This window comes from Pristis pectinata, chromosome 13 (genome assembly GCF_009764475.1).
Source record: "Pristis pectinata isolate sPriPec2 chromosome 13, sPriPec2.1.pri, whole genome shotgun sequence".
NCBI classification, from domain to species: Eukaryota; Metazoa; Chordata; class Chondrichthyes; order Rhinopristiformes; family Pristidae; genus Pristis; species Pristis pectinata.
The window spans coordinates 25,596,654-25,618,312 of NC_067417.1; the positions used below are offsets into that span (position 1 = coordinate 25,596,654).

Sequence of the window (21,659 nt, forward strand, 5' to 3'; positions counted from 1 at the left end):
AGGCAAATTATATAAGCAGAAATGAGAATAGAATTAACTTTGCGACATTGGTCAGCATTTTTTGGGAAATAGAGATCAAGAATAGGAAAAAGATTTTTTTTGAATGGCAGGATGAGGGGTGGTGTTCTCCAGGGAATTGTACTAGAGCTAGAGTCTTTCATCACGTACGTTAATGACTTAGATGAAGGGATAGATTTGTATTTCAAAGTTTACAGATGACACAGCGTTTGAAGGCACAGGAATTTGCAGCTGAATGCAGACATACTAATTGAGTAGGGCAAAACTCTGGCAGATGCAGTTAAATTGTGGAGTGCATGACATTATCCAATTTGTTCATTTGGACCTGAAGAAGACACATTAGATTGTTTTTAACAGTGAGAGCTGTGGAAGAACAAATGGGCTTAGTTGACCCTGTGTATAAATAAATTGCAAGAGGTACTTCAAGAGGCTATCAAAACTTTTTTTTACCTCAAGGGGTTGAATTGCAAAATGAGGAAATGATGCTTCTGCAGAACCCATTTGGGGCACTGCAATCAGGTTTTGGTGCCATACCTTGGAAAGGATATATTGTCTTTCAAAGGGATACAGTAAAATTCACTAGAATGATTGAAAGTGAAAGATTCATTTTTGAGGATAGGTTATATAAAATGAGTGTTTTTGTCAATTGAGGTTGGAAGATTGGGGAATGATTTAATTGAAATGCTGGAAGTAGTAATGGTCAAAAAGGAATATCTTCCATTGGAGGATTCCAGTTAAGGAGCATGGGGGAGTCTGTTGTGTGGAAGTTAGTTATCATGCTTTTGACATTGCCACATTGATATCACTTCAAATTTCTTAGTTTGGCTGTATAGCACTTTGGGATTCCTGAGGTTGTGAAAGGCGCTATATAAAAGTGGTTATTTAGAATTGGAGGCAGGACACTTGGGAGTGAAATCCCACAACCTGGGAGGTGTTTGGAATTGTTTTCCCAGTGCCTATGTATGCACGGTCCCAAGACAAGCCGACATTTCAATCACATTTAATCAGGCTGCTGAACAAATCCAGATTTTGTTGTAGTGATAAGTAGTGGCTATTAGTTTCTTGATGAGCAATCACATATACCTTGACAGAGGCACTGACAAAAACCATAAACCAAGCAAACCGTCAAACTGGAAGGAACAAGACTGACACAAATAATACCAAGAGTCACTTTTTGGATTACCAAAAGATAAATTCCAAGTGGCAGTGAGCTGAAATAGAAGAAACCTAGCAGCCACACTAGTATCCTTGGCACACGGTTGCAAATTTTAGAGAACACATCTTGATCAATTCTACTTTGGGATGTAATGGACATGGTGTCAAGACTGTGATCTGCATGGTAATCAGAGGTGGTATGCCGCCTTGGAGAATTCCTTTGAACTTCCCTTATGTTAATTACTAAGCAGTTAGAAGAATTGAGGGTTGAATTGGATGAAGTCAAGTTCTTTGGTGTTAAAACTATCTCTTTGCAACCTGAATTCCGTGTTGCTCTGTCCCTTGCTGTAAGTTTGCACATGATGTTTGTGTCATTAGGAAGACTTTCAATGTCAGCATTGTGGATCTCTGTCTCTTGGCGACAGAAAGGACAGCTCATGCAGTGGGAGCTATCGTTGGTATCTAGGATTTTGTTTAGACACCTTGCACATATTCTGTGTAAACAGTCCAGTATCTTCGGCTTTCGGCTATGGCCATTGTACCTTTGGTAACAGATTTTACATTCCAGTTCAGTACTTTCATCTCCTTCTGTGTCAGTGCAGCTCATCTTTAATTCAGACACACAAAGAAGAAAGAATAACACAAACATGCAATTTCATTCTGTAGGCAAATACAATATTTTATATTCATTGTTAATCAACTTAGTCAAACAGTTAATAAGTTTTTTATCTATGCTAAGGTGGAATCCATGGACCTTGAACTTCAACTGACCAAAGTAGTAACTAATATTTTCAATTTCTAAAATAAAATCCCTGTTACTATTAATGGTGGGGCATGACCTATATGGGTGCTTGTAGATGGTTCAAAGATATTCATAGGTATGCCTGGGAGAACTATTTGGGTCCCAGGATGATGGAAAGAGAGGAAGCTTAAGGGCAGGTGTTGCATCTCCTGTGGTTGTGTGGGAAAGTGCTGTGAGAAGAGTGGTTGGTGGAGATGGAAGTGTGGATCAGAGAGGTGTAAAAGAATTGGTCTCTTTGGAATGCTGAGGGGAGGGGAAGCTGTAGCTGGTGGTGGAATTCCATTGAAGATGGCATCATGGAAGTTGAACCTGGACGCTTTGTCCAAGCTGGGATGAGAGGGCGTGAGAGTAAAACTATGGGGGGGAAAAAGAAGAGAATGTGGTTGAGGGCCCTGGTAGATAGTAACACATGGTTAAAGGTACAGGAAGACATTTTAAAGGCACTAGTATGGAAAGTCTTGTCATCAGAGCAGATTGGATGCCGATCAAGAAACTGGGAGAATGAAATGCAGTTCTCACAAAAAGCAATGCAGGGAAGAAGTGAAGTCTAGATTGCTGATGGAGTGAGTTATGATGGATATTGGTCACTAGAGAGAGAAATGTCAAGTAAAGGAAGAGTAGTCAGATGTGGACCAAGTGAAAGCAAGAACAAAGTAGAAATTGGCAGTTCTGCCCTCTATCCTCCCAGCCAGTACAAGGATAGGTTCCCCTTTGTCCTCACCTTCCATTACATCAGTCTCTGCATTCAACAGCATGTCCATCCTCCATAATTTCTACCATTTTCAACAGGATTTTACCTCCAGAGACATCTTCCATTTTTGGCAATCTGAATTGCCAGTTTTTCAAGTAATAATTGCCTTGACAATTTTCATCTCCGTCCTATCACAGATAGTTTCCTTGTTCTCTTCATACCACCCCTCCCTCCCCAGCAACCTTAAATATGTTCTCTCATTTCCAATTCTGCTAACAGGTCCATGACCAGAAAGGCCTACTCTGTTTCTCTCTCCACTGTTGCTGCTTGTCTGTTAGTACTTTAACAATTTTTTTTCCCCCAATTGTCTTTGTACATTTTTAAATGTATTCTCATATAATGTCGCATATTGTAGATTTTTCAACCAAAAATCAACTTTTCCAAATATGTCAGCTCAATGAATCGACCTTCCTTTCAAATAATAATGAATACATATCATTGGTTTACCTCTTCCCCCTATGAATAAGGAATTGAAAAGGGCTACAGAATATTAATGGCTGCTCATAATGTAGTTTTGCAGTTTTTATCTTTTAGATTACCTGGAATGCCTCTGTCATTGTTCATGTAGATACTTTGGGAATCCTGGTAATTTAGTTGCTTTCATAGATGAATTTAAGGTTTAAACAAAACAAAACTCTCAACTGTGATTCCAGCATAAAAGTGTCTGACTTTTTAAACAATTTGCAATAAAATATGCATTCTGGTCTGGTGGGATTGCACAAGACTTTATGATCAATTTAGTTGGGCTCCAGTCCTTTATACAGGATAAACTGAATTCTGCATTCTGGAGGTAAGAATGACTGTCCTTGACACCAAGGTGACCTTTGAATAAGTATAAGACTAGGGTGCTCTAGAAAAACTAAGTAATAGGGAGAAAAAAATTTGGGAGTTCCTTGAGCTTAAAGCTCCATGCCCAGTTGTTTGCAGCTAGTTCATCAAAGATCATCCCTTCATTGTCAGGTAAGAGTTAGGGATGTTCATTGAGAATTGTAATGTTCAGCACCATTCACTGTTCCTCACATAATGAAGCACTTCTACATGCTTCAAAACCTAGAAAGTGTCCAGGCTTGGGGTAATCAGTGGCAGTTACTAGTTGCACAGTCTAACTGTCAGTAGATGCTTGTCTCCAGCAGGTATAACTATCTTCCTTTGCTTCTTGATGGCATTGTTTTTATCAGAAAGGGAAATTTGATAAGTACATGAAGGAGAAAGCAATAGAAATTATATTGATAGAATTAGATGAAAAAGAATGAGAGGAAGGGTATTTGTAGTGTGAACACCAGCATAGTCCATGTGAGGACAAGTGGCATATTTCTGTGTTATAAATTCTATGCAAATCCACCAAGAGTCTTGGTGGGAGGATTTGGTGATCACAAAAAATGCTGTGTTCAGAGAATACTGGAAGCACTCAACAGATCAAGCAGCATCAGTGGAGAGAGAAACAGTTGATGTTTTCAGTCAAGGACCTTTCATCAGAGCTAGGAAAGTGAGAAGATGAGTACTAAGTTGCAAAGAGGGTAAGATGTAGAGAACAGAAGGAAGGAGTGCAGACCAAAGTCGTCAAGGTAATAATCACTTCATAAACTGGGAGCTGAAACAAAATGATACAAAAACAATTTGACACACAAATTGGAACAAGAAGGTATAGCCACATCTGGTGTTTGGGGGTGGTGGGGATGGGAGGAGATTACCTGATTAGTCAGAAGATGAGGTGTTATTCCTCAAATTTACATTTGCTCCAACAAGTCTAAAGTAGGAAGCCAGAATGGGAGTGGGACTGAGAATTAAAGTGACAATCTGTTTTTGTGCTAGTGAGAAGGGAAGAAGTAAAAAGGAAAAGGTAGGTGCTTCATCTCTCAGATTGGTATGGGAAAGTACACTGATAAGAGGAGTGACTGGTGGAACACTAGCTTAGTTTGCCTCCTGATTCACCAAGATATCCTGCCCCCATAGGGCAAAAATCAAGAATGTGATGGAATGGATTCTGCTTGGATGAATGGTTGCATTTCCAATAATGCTCAGACCAAAGCTGTAATTAGCAGCCGATCTGTGAGATTGTTCATCCCCTACCCTTCTGGATTTGCAAATGACTATTTGCATGAATAGATGCTGCCAATGATCAAATGTTAGACTTGAGATTGTGCAAATAATGTGGTCACCTTGAATTCAAGTGACGTATATAGGCAAAATTTGTACTCCATCGGCAAGTCATGTACAGATACAGAACCGTCAATTTGAGCTTCTGTGCATTTCCAGTTTGAGAATATTTACTGATTTTCAGTTAAGATGTATAAATAAGTTAATGTAAAGGTATGTGAAATGCTTAAAAGTACATTAATAAGCAATTTTTTGTGATGACCAGCACTAAAATGAGAAGTTGGGCATTTAAAGGTCCAAATGGAGTTTCAGTTCCAGCTAGAAAAAGCTGTATTAATTTACTACCATTACATACTGGAACTACAGCTGGATCTCTGGAAACAGAACCTTGTATATTGAGGTACAGAGATACATCTCCCTGACTATTTAAAATAAGTATTTAGAAAGTGGGAAGGGTAGTGGAAAATGCTACTTTCTGAAGCTTTAAAAAAGGAATTGGGTTGATAATCTCCCCATGAGTAAAGACACCATACTGGATGTAGAAAAGTGGGGTCATTGTTTCAGCGCACAAATTTTTCTCTAGTGCTAGCTGTACATTTCAGAGCAGAAAACAAGCTGCTGGAGGAACTCGGCAGGTCAATTAGCATCTGAAGGGGGAAAACATTTCAGGTTGAGACCCTTCATCGACTGAAAGTGGAGGGCAGATGGCCAGTATAAAGTGAGGGGAAGGGGTGGGGCAATAGCTAGCCGATGGGGTCAGGAGGGGGAAGGAAGGGTAGAGATGGAAATAGTGGCTGGGAGGCAACAAAAGGCTGCAGATTATGGAATCTGATAAGAAAGGAAAGTGAAGAGAAACCCCATAAAGGAGGTGTGGTAAGCAGATGGAAACAGTAGAGGGGAGGGGATCCAGTGGGAAGAGTGTGTGAGTTATGGGTAGGTGGGGGAGGAAGTGAAACTGGGAGATGGGGTGCGGGTGGGGGGAGGGGTGTTGAAAAGGGGTGTGTGTGAGAGGACCTGGGTAGCTCAGGAGGAGGGAGAAAGGAACACGGAGCAGATTACCTGAAATTTGAGAATTCAATGTTCATGCTGTCGGGTTGTAGATGGCCTCACCTTGGTGGTGGGGGAGGCTGAGGACGGACAGGTTGGTCTGGGAATGAGAAGGGGAATTAAAATGGCCTGCAACTGGGAGCTCCAGTTGGCCATGGCGGACAGAGCAAGGTGCTTGGCAAAACGGTTGTCTAGTCTGCACTTGGTCTTGTCGGCGAGAGGAGGCTACATCAGGAGCACCGAATGCAACAGATGGGGTTGGAGGAGGTGCATGTAAACCTGGAAGGGCAGTTTAGGTTCCTGAATGGAGGTGAGAGAGGTGGTGTAGGGACACGTTACATCTTTTACAGTTGCAGGGGAAAATGCCTGGGTAGTTGAGGAATGAGTGATTTCGGGAGTCATGGAGAGAGTGGTCCCTGAATTTTGAGAGTCAATTGTTGTATTCTCATTTAATTATGCATGATGGTTGCATTATTTTTTTAAATTTTATTTACAGCGTGGTAACAGGCCCTTCCGGCCCAACGAGTCCATGCTGCCCATCTTAAACCAAAATTAACCTACCCGTACGTCTTTGCAATGTGGGAGGAAACCGGAGCACCCGGAGGAAACCCACGCAGACGCGGGAGAACATACAAACTCCTTACAGACAGCGACGGGAATCGAACCCCGATCGCTGGCGCTGTAATAGCGTCACGCTAACCGCTACGCTACTGTGCCGCCATTTACATTTACATTTCTGCAATCTTACCTGGAAGAAGCTATTTACTTTAACCAGTTTTATAGTTTTGCAACCTTAAATTTGAGAATAAATGTAGTCATTGCAGCATTACGAGAACTGTTGGCTTTTTAAAAATTTTTAATGGGAAACAAGCTAAATATTGAGTTTTCCTCTCATTTCCAAAGACACTTATTTATTTTTTAAAAATAATTAAAATACTTTCATACAGTGCATACATCTTCCACATTATGACTTTTGATTACAGTTGCATATCAACGTTTGTGATATAAATCATATACATAAATACTTATCAATGGGCTTTCAATAATTTTTTAATCAAAATATTCAGTATCGCAACTTATTGACTAGCTGGTCTTTGACACCTTTTCTCAATTTTCTCATTTCTCTGACTTTTCCAATGTCTTATTTCTAATATCTAATGTAAAGTTTTGAATAAACATATTTTTACCTTGCAGTAGTAGTTCAGGTCTTTCAACCAAATCTATATGTTCTGAGCATTTGCTGTTTGCAGAATTTCCCAGCATGTAAACTATGCATCAACATGACTTGAAAGGTACAAAATGTATCCCTCATCCCATGAATTCTTCAGATTTTCTTTGATTTTTAAAAATTCTGCAGAAGAAATCAAAGATCAAATACTGAACAGCATTATTCATCCAACCTTAGTCTTATTACCAAATCGTTCTATACTGTCAAGAACTATTCAAACAGACAAGACCCATACATCCAGCAATTCCAGTTCCATATCCACCCTGGGGAGAAACAATTCTGACTATCTATCCTACCTATACCTCTCATAATTTTATAAACTTCAATCACATTTCCCCTCAGCCTCTGACACTCCAGAGAAAACAATCCAAGTTTGTCCAACCTCTCCTTTAAAGTTGATTAAGCAAAGTTATCTTGTATGTTCCGTGAAGTAGGCTTAAGGTAAGTGCTTCCTGAATACCCATGGTGATTAGGGTTCTTCGGCTGCTCCCTTGGATTAAGCAATTCCCCTTGCTTCCTACTATCTTACTTGCAGCCCTCCTCCTCCTGCTTCAAGTGCAGTCATATTAGACCACTTCTGCCAGCGAGCAATCAAACTGATATTTCCATATGCCAGTCAGATTTCATTTCCTCAGGAGGTCTTCCTTCCACAATTTCCAGCCTTAGGATTTCCCATCCCTGCACAGCCAACTTGTATTTTCTGCCCAAGATCCACAAGTAAGGTGTCTTGGCCGGCCCATTGTTTCAGTCTGCTCTTGCCCAATTGAACTTGACTCCATCCTCTTTCCCCTAATCCAGTTCCTCCCACTTGCATCGATCACAACTCTGACGCACCCTGATAATTTGACAGTTTCTAATTCCCTGGTCTCAATAGGTTCATCTTTTTCATGGATGTACAATCCCTTTATACCTCCAACCCACGTCAGGAGGATGTGAGGGCGTGGCACTTCTTCCTTGAGCAGAGGCCCAATCAGTCTCTTCCCCGACTACCCCCCCCCCCCCCCCACCACCCCAGCACCAGCACTCTCATTTGCCAGGCCATACTTGTTCTCGAATGGAACAACTTCTCCCTTAATTTCAGTCACTTTTTCCAGATTAGTGGTCTAACTATACGAAGTAAAAGCAGCCAAAGCATGCGTTCACACACACACCTCTTATTCAGTACATTAGTGACTGCATCCAGTACTTCACAGTCTAGAGATGTGGCAGAACGGTTATGGTTGTTGTGGGTCAAATATCCCAGCCCAGAACATTGCTCAGGAGTGCTTCAGGGCTATGTCTAATGCCCAACCAACTTCGACTGTTTTATCAATGACCTTCCTTCCATTTATAAGGTCAGAACTGAGAACTATATTTAGTTTCATTGGCAATTTCTCATAAAATGATGCAGGCCATATCTTGCAATCTTATGAACCTTCAGCATATTTGCAAGATGTGCTCATTTCACCTGGGAAATACCAAACCTATCTGACCCCAAAGAGCTATTGATTTGCTGCTCTGGAGACTGGGAGATCAATGATCAATTGCAATCAACATGTAAATGGTATTAATCTTGATTTGTCACCTGGTGGAGTGGGCTACATGATAACTGGCAGGTTCCGCTCCATTGAGTCATTGATATTCTAAGGTATTTATTCATTTCTTATAACAGCTGCTTCTCAAAACACTTGGGTTTTCCTAATTATGAAACTAATTGTATATGGAGGGCATGATTCAATAATCTGGATTTTGGAGGAAAAATAGCCATATTCAGTTATTATTAAAAGGAAATGGATATACTTAAATACACTCATGTTTTCAATGACTTTTTGTGGCTTAATTCTAATGCTGATGAATATTCTCAGTTGATGCCAGCATATAAAACATGCAATTAGTTTCCATGACCAGTAAAAGGAGCTTATGTTGTTTAGTGCCAGATTCTTTTAAAACAGTTTTGATTCTTCATTGGTAGACAGTTGTTTGTTTTGTTTTCTTCTTGCATGCAAGATTATTGGAATGTAACCCAAAGATGCCTCTGTTGGCCAACTCAATTGAGCATTTGCCTAAATGTGGGAGGAATAGTATGTTTTAGATGCTTTAATGATCAGGTCAAGTAGAAACAACCTTTTTTTTTCAAACAGGAGCTTCAGATGTTACGAGCAGTGCTTGTCTTGTGCAGGCCCTGTGCATAGGTTTAGTTTGGGGCCACCACATATCACTGAACCATTTTTAAAAAAAACATTGATGTAGAGACAAAACTCAGACCCCTACTAGATGCTCAAGATCTAAATTCCACGTGTTTTCTGTGTACCCAAAGTCAGCTGTGGAATTATTTTGGCTCATTCTAATGATTTCTGACTAATTGTACATTAAATTTGGCTCTGAGATGAATATGAATGACTTTGTTTCAATCTAGCTTGTTGTATATTTCACTTTCCAGCTTTAATTAGAGACTTGTCAGGCAAAATGGACCCACTGGTTTATGATTAGTTGATAAGATTCTCAATCACGAAGCTCTAGGCACTAGATTAACTTGGATTTCTTTCCATTTACAAGTTGTATGAGTAAGAGAATTTATTTTGCCTTTGATTGCAAATCCTATCTCCCCTAATTCATTTCCTTCCCTTTTGTCTGTCTTCAAGACTTATAAATTTTAATATAATGCAATATTTGAAGTTGGTCCTCAAGGTTGAAAAGCATACAGTAGTCGGTTACTTATGTCACTTACAAGCTGATTGCTTAAAAGGTAACAAAGAATTGTTTGCAATGAGCTTCATCAGGATGTTGCAAAGTTACCACTGAGGAACTGCAAGGATCAATATTGGGAATGCTGGTATATGTTGCATGGCAATGATTAGGAATTGGAGATGAAGTCAAAAAATTTTTTGTTAATGATGATGGGGGTTGTAACAATTAAGCACAGACTGGTGCAGGAAAATCAGAATAGGATGTTGACTGAGAAATGACATGAAACTTAGCACTGGCAACTGCTAAATGATGATGGGAAAGAAAATAAATTTTTGGAACTGTTAATTTAGTAATGTTAGTCAAGTAGATGCAACACAAGAAAAGGATTACTAAAGTGTGTAATGGATTGCTGAAACCATCTATGTAGGGTGTTGTAGCATTAGATAAAGTGAATGGGGTATTGAGTTGTATAATGCACTGACAGGATCAAAATTTGCGGGTTTTGACTGAGGCTACCTGAGGCATTGTTTTATTTCTACCTAAAGTATTGTATGTGTTTCAGGTCATCTTTTAACAGGATGTTATTTGTGGCATTAGAATAAGTGCAGCAAAGTATCAACTATCTGATGCCCTAGCATAAGCAGCTCCTACTGCAGTTAAATTTACTTGCATTAGAATATGATTGTGATATTCAGTAATTGAAGATCCTGAAAGGAATCAACAAATATAATGAATCAACAAATTTAGCCTTAATCTGATTATCATGCTTGCTACCATGGTACTAAGTAATCTTTGGGTCAAGCGCAAAACAAAAGAGAAACTGCAGGAATAATTAGTCCAGATATATTGCAGCCTCTTTGCTTCAGAGTACATTTTAGTTGTTTATAGTTAATGATGCTCGATGACTGCAGCTCTCTAGATAACAAATTGTATAGGATTGGGCCATATCCCTGAAAGTAGCTTTTAAAGAAAGATATTTCAAAGGGTTACAGTGATCTGACACAGTTATCATAAGGATACAGTATGAATTTGTATTGTTTTTTTAAAGGTTCAGTGTTAAAATTCATATTTTCTATACAGTAGAAATGCAAATTCTATAATACACAATAGCCTAATTGTTGTATCTAAATTATGAAATTAATATTTTCATTTTAAATCTAGGATCCTAATAGTTTTTTCGATCCTCATCAGTGATCTTTAATTTGCCTAAAAAGCAACTATTTCAGTAATTGGTTAAAAAGAAAATGTTAGACCAAAAATAAGATTAAGAACCAATATAGAAAAATCATTACTAGCATTATAGCTACAGTAAGACCAGAAATGCTTCTATATAGCAGTTTATTTGAACCAAGAATACTTAAACCTTAACAGTTAAAGAAAATAAACTTAAAGATTTTGGATGTACTTACACTGTGAAATCTTTGCCTGTTGGTTACATATCCTTAAGTGAATATCTTGAATAAAATAAAGCTGGCATACAAATAGCAGCAAAAATACCTGATCATGCCTTGCCTCTTCAGACCAGAAGAATGTTTTTCCTCTGGTAATCCACAGCCCAGTAGTTTATTGTAATATCAGTAAACATTTTTTGCACAGCAGTGCAATGACAATGACAGTGCCATTCAATTAATTCACAAAGGTATATAAAACAAAAGCTGCAGTGAAGCTAGGAGACATTAACAACCGTATGAAGGAACAGGAAGAGGATTTTGCCAGAAGGACTGCTCAGTACCAGCGGGAAATACGACATCTCCAGCAGCTACTGAAGGACAAGCAGGAAAGCCTTGATGGACTGCTTGAACAGAAAAGGTAAAGCTGTCATTGGTATAGCAAGCCAATTAGAACACATCGATGAATGGGAAAACATGTAGCTCCAGGTTCCTGCATTCCATTATTTCCATCTGTTGCTTTGTTGGATTATTTAGCTAATGCACATTAAATTTGTCGTAAATGTGCATGAACAAATGGCAGAAATCAAAATTCTATTATTCTGGATTTAACGTTCCTTTATCTTGATGTCAGAAACCACTGCTGATCCTATTTAAAGATTTATTGCTACTGGTTTCTTTTTTCTTCCTGTTGTTGCCAAATAAATTGATCGTTGCAAATCTGATTGTCATCTAAGGAGTAAAAACATCCAGCAAACGAGCTCCAGTTTTACACTTTTAGATAAAATGTTGAATTTCCTTTGTTTGAAAATCTCTTGCTTCAGTAAAAGTATTGGTTTTGTTTAAAGTTGTGAGAACTGCATTGTTGATTGAAGCAGTGTGAAATGAAGATATTCAGTTTATGCTGCCTTGCCTGGTAGGGTGTGGAGGACAGAGACAAAAACCAAACGTCATTAATACAATACATCTGGACAGTTGCTTGGATGCAGAAGGGAAATCTGAGACCAACAGCTGAAGTTGTCCTTGCGTAATAGAGGTTATGATTGTGAGAAGAATGCAATCTTGTTTCAAGCAATACTTGTCAGCAGCGATTTGTATCCTACTGGCAGCTGTGCAGTAAAGTCCCATAATGTTTAGAGGGTGGGATAGAGGGGATGACATGGACGTATTCACCATTTTTTTTTATGTAGCTGTTTATGGATTTTCTGAGATAATAGGTTAAAATATTTCCAGAGCTGAATCCAAACTGCTAGGTTGCTGTAGTTACTGAACTACATAGTAGTTAAAGCAACAGCCACTGCCTTCAGAGCAATTTGCAAGGATTAAATGAATAGTTAATAATAGCACAATGGATATTAGCCATATTTTTACATTCAACACTGCTGGGAGATTGACTATTTTTATCTTCATTTAGGTCATGTTAATTTGTACAAATTTAGCAGCATTTATTTTTTTTAAATGAACAATATATAAATATTAAACAATAACACAGTAGTCAGAAATGCACAGGGGAGAGTTTATGTAAAGGTGCTTGGAACAGTACATGATAGTGCATTATATTTTTGTTCTGTATTTAAGAAGTAGAATTTTGAGCTGCGAAATAAGGCTGACATAATAATTCCCTGAGTCTGAGAGTCCAGATGAAAAGCAGAATTTTACAACACAGTGGAACTCTTTTGGCTCATTGTACCTGCGACAAATCTTTTTTTTTTACAGAGCGCTATCGAGTTAGTAGCAGTATCGCCTCTTGCTTTCTCTATATTCTTTTTCTTATCCAAATAGATGTATCTAATTCTGTATCAATAATCATTATGGAATCTGCTTCCTCTGCCTTGTCAAGCTATGCAATCAAGGTCAATGTGCTCATGGTGAAAAGAATGTTCTCTTGTTCTTTTGGGAATTGCCCAAAATCTGTCCACTGGTTATCAAGTCACCTGCAAATGAAAACAGTTCCTCCTTAATTACTCTTTCAAAATAGATTAGGAAAATATTACAACTTGACTGCAGCTACCGATATGTTCAACCAAACCTTGCTACTATCTTTGGTCACCTGGTGTCTTTCAAAACCAATATCCACTCTCAGCCTATCTGTTCCTCTGGTACACATCTTGTCTCTCCTGCCCTAACCTAAGGCTCATGACAGACAATAGGTTTAGCCATTCATTGTCAGGCCTGGCTGCACCACATAAAACATTATGGGTTCTGTATTCATCAGCCAAAATTCTTCACCATTCCAAAGTTATCCTTAACTGCTTCCCAGCTGCTTTTCTCTCCTGCAAACTCTTCTCAGAGCCCTCACCCATCCTCACCTCCCATAACAAATGTAAAGAGCCCATGGGCCAATTTGTAATGAAGCTTGAGGCTACTAGGTGTCTTGCCTCTGCTGCTTTCCTTCCTCTAGACCCAGGACCAGGTTTCTCCCTAGCTCTGATCCCAAACTTGTATCTAACTCCAGGGTCTTTCTATCTTCAAGCCTCCTGCAAACTCATCTTATCAGAGATGTCTATCCTGTTTTTCCCTTAACACAATTCCCACATGTGCTGACCTTCCAGCTTCCCTTCCAGTCCCTATGTGAGTTGATATTATTAACTATCCTCTGTCTCAGCTATTGTAGCCCTCTCCATCAAACATAATCCTTATCCTGGGGAGCAAAAAAAGCCTTTGGCACTTTTGTCCTTGCAAACAATTATTCAATCTGCAACATCCCTGTCTTCTCAAGTCTTTTAATGAAATTACATACTGTCAAATTAGTGCCTACTTTGCCTGGAATTTCTTGTTTCTTTTACTCTTTTCAAGTTCCTGCCTCTGTCTGAGTAACAAGATAGGTCTGATTACAATCACTAATGCCGTACAGTGGGATTGTGACAAATATAATCTAACCTTCTTATGGAGCAACAGTCTGCTGGAGGAGCTCAATGGGTCGAGCAGCATCTGAGTCCTGATGCAGGGTTTTGACCTGAAACATAACAATTCCTTTCTTCCCACAGCTGCTGCTCGACCTGCTGAGTTCCTCCAGCAGATTGTTTGTTGATCCACATTCTAGCATCTGCAGTCTCTTGTGTCTCCATCAACCTCTTTATGGACCTGCCTGCAGTATCTTTGATACTGTTGCAAAGAATTGCATCGCTCTGTCAATATCTTTCTATTGATTTCCACAGGTTGGGATCATACTCGCCTGATTCAACTTTTCACTGTTCAGTTATACCCAGCGAATTGCTAATAATGGCTTTTATTCCCACACATGCAGCCATATTCAGTGTTTCCCAACAATCTATCCCTAGCCACCCCCTGTTTCTCATCGGTACCCTACCCTTGGCAAGGCCATCTAAATATGCAATTTTTCATGTATGCTGATGACACCAGTGTTACCTTAACAGTATCTTTCTTAAACAATCAACTATCTCTAAATTGGCAGATTTTGTTGTCCAACATCCAGTACTGGATGAGCAGAAACTTGTCTCCCAGCTATGTATTCAGAAGATTAAAGTCATCATCTTCAGGCCCTGTCACAAACTCTGATTCATAGCCACAAACCGTCCCTTTTTTCTGGCAGCAGTCTGAAACTAGACCAGTTTATTCCAAAGTTTGTATCATGCTTCACCATGCATTGAATTTAAGGCTATAATTCTATGTTATCTCTAAGACTGCCTAATTCTATATCTGTAATTTCATCTGCATTTAGAGTTTCTCCATTTTATCTGCTTCAGAAATTCTCAACTGTACATTTGTTACCTCTAGATGTGAAACAGTTCCAAGCCACTTCTGGGTGCCCTCCCTTGTCTGTACTCTCAAACTTGAGGTCATCCAAAACTTGTTCCAGTTCCTGCTTGTACTGTGCTTGCTAACCTACACTGTCTTCCAGTTAAGCAACATCTTAATTTGAAAATTCCTATCCTTGCTTTCAAATCTCTGTGGTTTGTCCTCTTTCTCCATGTCTGTAAGCTCCTCTGGACCTAGATCCCTTTATGACATTTGCTTTCCTCTGGTCCTGATCTATATCCCAAATTAAAATCTCTAGTATTGTCAGCTATGCCTTCATCTGCCATGCAATAAGCTCTAAGTTCCCTACAAAACCTCTTTGCCTCACAACCTCTCTTTCCACTGTTTCCGCTATTAAATACTTCTCTGAAACTGATCTCTTTGGCTTTTTACCTAATACCTGCTTACATGGCTTGGTGTCAATTTTTGTTTGATAATGCCATTGTGAAACATATTGTGACATTCGGCCTACATTAAAGTGCTTTATAAATTAAAGTAGTTGTTATAAATCTAACTGCAGTCTCCATTGATCGATGGAAAATTAAGACAACTCCTCTAATCTTATCACGTAACTGAAGGAGCAAAGAACCAGACTAACAATTCCTTTATTTAAAGTGGGACAGGATTAGCACTAACGGACAAGAGTAATCCAGATTGGAACCAGCATGTTGCCAGTTTAGTTGGATCAGAAATTGAGAAGCGCCTGTGGCCTGTCTGGCCAGGGGATAAGGGATTGGTATTTTCAGTGCAGGGAATCTCTGGGTTGGGGAGGCAAACTGGAGATGACGAGGATGGTGCTTGAGGGCCGGGTGCAGACTTGGTGTCATGCAGGGTGGGTGCCCAAGGGTGAATTTATGTACCTTAGTTACCTGGCAGGTATCCTAGTTCATTTGTCCTGGAAGTGCCCAACAATGGGCACTCCCAGGACATCTTTGTTCAAGGCCCCTCAAAACAAACATTGCACAGTGAATGACACCATCACATGTGCCTCTGCCTGCAGAAATCATATCTTGGTCACTCTCAAGTTTATGAAGTGACGTCAAATATTCTAGATGTGGACGCAGGGATGGGAAGCTATAGTTAAGAGGAATCTTCCTTTGTAATAGTGTAGGCAGTAGATCAGTGGAACCCCTGGAGGAATGGCCCATCAAAGCTTTTTTTCTGACTTCCTTCCATGATTTTTCTCTGGGCCTGTAACTTTAAATGTAACTTCTAGCTTGCCTGAAGTTTTTTCACTCATTTCTCTCCCATATACTTGGTGAAGGCCTGCCTGTTCCTCTCTTGGCATCTCTAATTTTCCAACATTGGTCCAGCTATAATGTTGGTTCCATGAATATTTACGATTCACTAGTGTAGTAGCTATTATCTTGTTCAAGTGCTAGTCAAGATGGTGAATTTTCGTGGACTGTTATACTTTTATTGTGCATTACTGCCAAGTATTAGCCTGCCAAAACCTGGAGTAAGGATTCCACTTGTCAAGATGGGCCAGAAGAAAGTCATTTGTTGCTAAAACTATAAATATTTTTCCAAGTTTTAAAATAAAAGCATCTCAGGGGTTGATTTCATGATTTAACTTTTAATATAATTTTAAAAAATTCTTCTCAGAAGCAATTCAAATTTTTATCTCTATGGTGCTCAAATTGTAACATTTTAGATGCCACTAAGTTACTCATCATTTATCTTTCCCTTTTTAAATCTATAAAATAAAACATCATAGTGAAATAAATGCAGGAAACCTCTGATGGAAAATACCATCAAATTGCAGAATTGTGCTTTCTGAGAATATTTGAATAATTTTCATATCAACTGTTTTTGTCAGCAAATAACTTTGGTTCATGTGTTCTCTAGACTAGCTTTTGATTTCAGTTCAACTGTTTTATTGAAATAATCTGATGCTATACAGCAGAAGAGACATGGCAATATTCCCTTCCATTCAAACATGGAAGAACATCTTTCTAAATAGACTTGTTCAGGATAACTTTCAAAAGACATTTTGTAGCCTTTACTTGCATTAAATTCCTGTTTGTTTTTAAATAGACAACTAGACCTGTTGTATAAAATCAGTCTAACTGACGTATTCATTACCCGAGGGAAATGAAAATCCAGTGCTTGATGAATCTATAAATAACCTCAACCTAATCTCTCAGACAAATGTTCAGTAATGCTAATAGATTTGATCTGTTCTTTCATTTAGGCAAGTAGAGTCTGAGCTTGAGACCGTATGGGAATCAACTACAAGGGAGAATCAGCGGATAAAAGATCTTTTGCGTAGCACTTTACACGGTACTAATCCCTGGAATACAGTCAACTTTGATCGATTTGATATAGAGGAAAACCCTTGCAGGTATTTAGGCAGTCAATCAGACTTAAAAGCATTAAGCTACTGTGATATAATGGTCTCCTCTGCCAGAAGAGTAGAAGATAGAAGGGCACATGAGAATAACTTGCAGCCAAATAACAAGAAAAGTTTGCCTGTTCATTTGCCTGAAAGTGGAGATTGTGTAATCACTCAACAAAGAAAGCAAAAGCCCAGGGAAGAAAATGTCAAGAGCCCAATGTTTGACTCTGATTCTGATCATCTACAAATTGGCTCTTCTGATGAAAGTGACAAAAATGAGCATGATTTCTATTCTTAATGTGATTATCATCAACATTTTCATATTTGTTTTCTGTTTTCTTCTTATCAACTTAGTATAATAGAAATATTTTGTGTATTGTGAAATGTTTTACTGGTTGATTTATGTAAAGGTCTTTTTTAAACTTGTCTTTTAAAGACTTTTCACTGTTTGCATTATAGCAGTATCCATCATTGAATACATTTTGGCACCTCTAGGTTATCCAGATATTAATTTGGTTTATTGAATATCCACACCTCATCGGAGACTTAATTGAACCAATTTTATACTCTTATTTCCTAGTCACAGAATCAAAATAAAATATACAATTTAGATTTTAAATAAATGGTAATCATTATATAAATTAGTTGTAATGAATCCTGTTCAAATGGTATTTTGCAATGACATTTGTATATTGATTTAAGTTGTAGGCAGTTAAGTGACGTTACAGAGATTATATGACATCAAGGCTTCATACCTTTGGACTTGTTGTATAATAGTGTTAGAAGTATTTTGCATTTTGTGAAGCAAATTTATTATCTTCTCTATGGGCTAGTGGCAGATGAGTCTGATGGGAGCTGTCAGTGAAATGCAGAATTCATCTCCAAACACTTAACATGACTAATGCCTTTCGGTACTAATCAAGCAGGAAAATGTATATTTGTGCATTTGTGTGAGTTCATAATAAAATTAACATGTTGGCATTTGTTACTTTTATATAAATTCTTAACAATGGACACTGAATTTGCCAATATATGAATATTTTATGTAAATGGACCATCAAATTGATGGCATATTGGTAATGGAAAACCAAGATTAAAAATCAGATTATAAAGTTTAGTAATTTTGGTCTTTGCATTTAAAAAAAAAGTCGTGAAAATCACCAAGCATTATTTTGTGGTAAAATAATCCTCTAGTTTGCAAAATAGTTATGCAAACTTATACTTTGTTCTGTATGTTGCATTATTTCTATAATCCCTTGTATTTATACCATTTTTGGGGTATTTTTGTGACAATTGCTTCTATTTCGGGTTTATGTTTTATATATGAATCAAAATAAACAATCAAATTGATTTCAAATTAATAATCTTGCAGCATTTTTAGCATATGCCATTAAATGAAGTACCTTTTATATAACTGAATAAACTAGAGATCTTGCAAAACTCTCCAAAGTTACATCCTCGCCAACTTTTTCAATTTCTGCATTTTTGGTTTTGAGGTTAATTGTCTGAATTTTTTAGACAGTTTGACGTCTTTTAATTAACAATACTTTTTAGGGTGCTTGCTGTCTGACCCAATGAAGAAATGTAAATCCAATAATCGAGAATTGAAATATAACTAGAATTTTTGAACCAGCAGCTGTTCAGAATGGGAAGAAATTGTTAGAATTTTAGGACATCTCAAAATTTTATGCTGAAGACCTTTTCTTATTATAATTGAAATCAAGTGCAGGTTTCCCTTGTTTAATTGTTGAGTAACTTCCATTTCACTATGTTTCAAAAGCTGAAGGGGACTTGAATGTGGAGTCGTAGAGTTCCAGAACATAGAACAGACCCTTCAGCCCATTGTCTATGCTGGCAATCATGCCAACCTATGCTAATCCCACTTGCTTGCATTAATTGCGTATTCCTCCATGCCTGTCATTCAAGTACCTGTCAAGATGCCTCTCAAAATGTTGTTACTGTTCCTGCATCCACAACCTGCAGCTCATTCCAGATTCTAACTACTCTTTGTTTGAAAAATTTACCCTTTAAACCTCCCCCCTCTCACCTTAAACCTATGCCCTTAAGATTTAGACACCACTACCATGGGAAATGAGCACTGGCTAAAAATTTTGCTGTCATCTGCAAACTTGCTAATCATTCACAGCTACATTCTCATCCAAATCATTAACATATATGATATACAATAGAGGACCCAGCACCTTCCCTGCAGCACACACCACCGATCACAGACCTCCAGTCTGAAAAACAACACTCCACTCCCACTCTCTGCCTCCTAACACCACGCTAATTTTGTGTCCACTTTGCTAACTCATCCCAGGTTCCTTGTGTTTTAACCTTCTGGACCAAGCTACCAGGCAGGACCTAGCCAAAGGCCTTGCTGAAGTCCATTTAAATCAGGGAAATTGGCCACTTGACATCAATCGTGTTCAGTGTATTTTGGTCACACTGGGGTAGAAATTAACGTGTATATTTTTCATTTTGAAGGCACAATGTACAGCAGTTTGTTCGAAATGCATGGATGTACACCATATCCAAATTAATTAATTCCATTTGAACAAAAGCACATTGGTTCCCACGTTTTAAGGTTTATATGGTGTCTGCATGAAGTTGGGGTCTGCTCAATGTAAATGCATTTTTTTTTACCAAAGTGTTGTGTCAATGTTTCCAGTTCCATGTGACTTAGTGTGGGGGAAGTTTTTGGTTGAAGAAATGGGTAAGTTTTGTTTTCATTTCCCTTTGCTGTGGAGATTGAGAAGTCCCCTTGGAGGTACAGGTGCCTTTGAATTGCTATGATATGTTAAATCTGATATTGTTGTACCAAGCCACTAATGGAATGATAGTTGAACAAAACTTTTTTTTAATCTAGCTATGTCTATGCTTTTATGTTTTCTATTCTCACTTCACTGTTGCTCCTGTATATAAAACAAAATGTTTTTCATTTGAAAACTGTTTCAATTCTTGCACCATGGCATATTCTCCATTCTTTTATTTTAACCTCATTTTCTCCTTCACTTTTCTGTAAGATATTTTAGGATATTTGCAATGTTAACAGTATTCAATGCAAATGTTATTTTTTATGGATCTTTAATGAACAAAACTTTTGAGAACCATAGTATTTTATGAAAATATTTTCTAATGACACTGAAAATGATTCTTGCAAAGCTTGTGACTCCAGACTCAGATATCAGGTCAACCAGATAAAAACCTGAAGCAGCCAATAGAGGCAAGTGATAGTAGTAATGTATTCCTGCCTACTGAAGTTATTTTTTATGACTTTTCAAGGTCAAAACCACAGACAAAATCACCAACAGCCTGGAGGAGCATCAGAAAGCATGCTAGTACTTCAAAAGCATAATATCCAAATGTGACAGATAGGTAATTTCTATGTAAGTATAACATTTCTGAGTAAAATGTCAGAAGGAAAAAAAAATCTATGAAGACTTTGATATTCCATTTTTTTTTTAAAGTTGTACATAGTGTAATCTATTTCTATTCTCCAAATGTAGCTAATTTAATGAGAACCTCTTTAAGATGCCCTGAAATCCTATGACTTAAATATTACTCATGTTAAGGTGCAGTTGTCAGATGAGTAACAAGTTGGAGGACAAACTCTGGATCCGTAGGGTTAATTGAATTGCTATCTCTAAGCCATGTGTTCTCTCCATTTATTGGCTTAAATTCACTATATCCACAATTCTAGCTGCAACTTTTTATACATAAATAATTACACCATCCAATGTTAGTACTGTACTACAGCTAGGGGGAAGATTATTTTTTATAGTCTGTGCAGTGTAGGTAGGTGGTTTACAATTTGAATGTGTAACATAAGAGTATATGCCAGAAATTGAAATTAGTGTGAAATTTTCAATATATTAGTTGATCTTCTGTGGTATTGTAGGTGGAGAGTCAAGAGTGAGTAGAATCTGAAGGCCAGGTGAACGACTGAAGCAGCTCATGCCTGCATGCAACATGACCTAGATGTTATTTCTGGCATGGCATGGGTTGATAAGTGGCAAGTATTATCTGTATCACACAATAGCTAGGCACTGAGCATAACCAAAAAAGAACTTATCCACGTATTGTCAGCATTCAATCATATTCCCAATGTCAAATCTACCACCATCTACTTTTTGGGTGTCACTTTTGACCAGAAACTTAACTGGAACAGCCATATAAATATTGTGGTCATAAGAGCAAGTCAAAGACTAAGTGTACGTTGGGAGTGAGGGGAATACATTTGTCTGTGTGTATGAATATGGAGCACAAATAAGAAGCTCAACACCATCCAGTTTGGTGGCATTCCAGCCACCAGCCTTAATAATCAGTCGTTCCACCAACCTTGCACCACAGCTGCAGCGAGTCCCAGTCCAGAATACAACACAGTTCCTCCCCTGTCCTGACCTGAC

The 21,659-nt window shown here is 38.2% G+C and overlaps 2 protein-coding genes across 4 annotated transcripts in view; one reads left to right on the forward strand and one right to left on the reverse strand.

Moving 5' to 3' along the window:
- The window catches only part of cep89 (centrosomal protein 89), a 104,157-nt gene extending 85,548 nt beyond the window's left edge, over positions 1 to 18,609 (forward strand). Inside the window, exons 19-20 of one of the 3 annotated variants that reach the window (XM_052028227.1) lie at positions 11,405 to 11,574; positions 17,107 to 18,609. In XM_052028227.1, the coding sequence (XP_051884187.1) occupies positions 11,405 to 11,574; positions 17,107 to 17,548 (612 nt within the window). In that variant the 3' untranslated portion in view covers positions 17,549 to 18,609. The remainder of the gene's footprint in view (positions 1 to 11,404; positions 11,575 to 17,106) is intronic. The other 2 variants (XM_052028228.1, XM_052028229.1) reach the window with 2 other exon arrangements.
- zgc:165481 (uncharacterized protein LOC100073327 homolog) lies at positions 1,073 to 11,380 on the reverse strand. Its single transcript, XM_052028668.1, has 3 exons — positions 11,175 to 11,380; positions 7,058 to 7,221; positions 1,073 to 1,780 (listed from the first exon to the last, which is right to left on the reverse strand). Exon 3 carries the CDS (start codon positions 1,778 to 1,780, stop codon positions 1,073 to 1,075), a length of 708 nt encoding a protein of 235 aa, XP_051884628.1. The 5' UTR covers positions 7,058 to 7,221; positions 11,175 to 11,380.
- Positions 18,610 to 21,659: the final 3,050 nt, after the last annotated feature.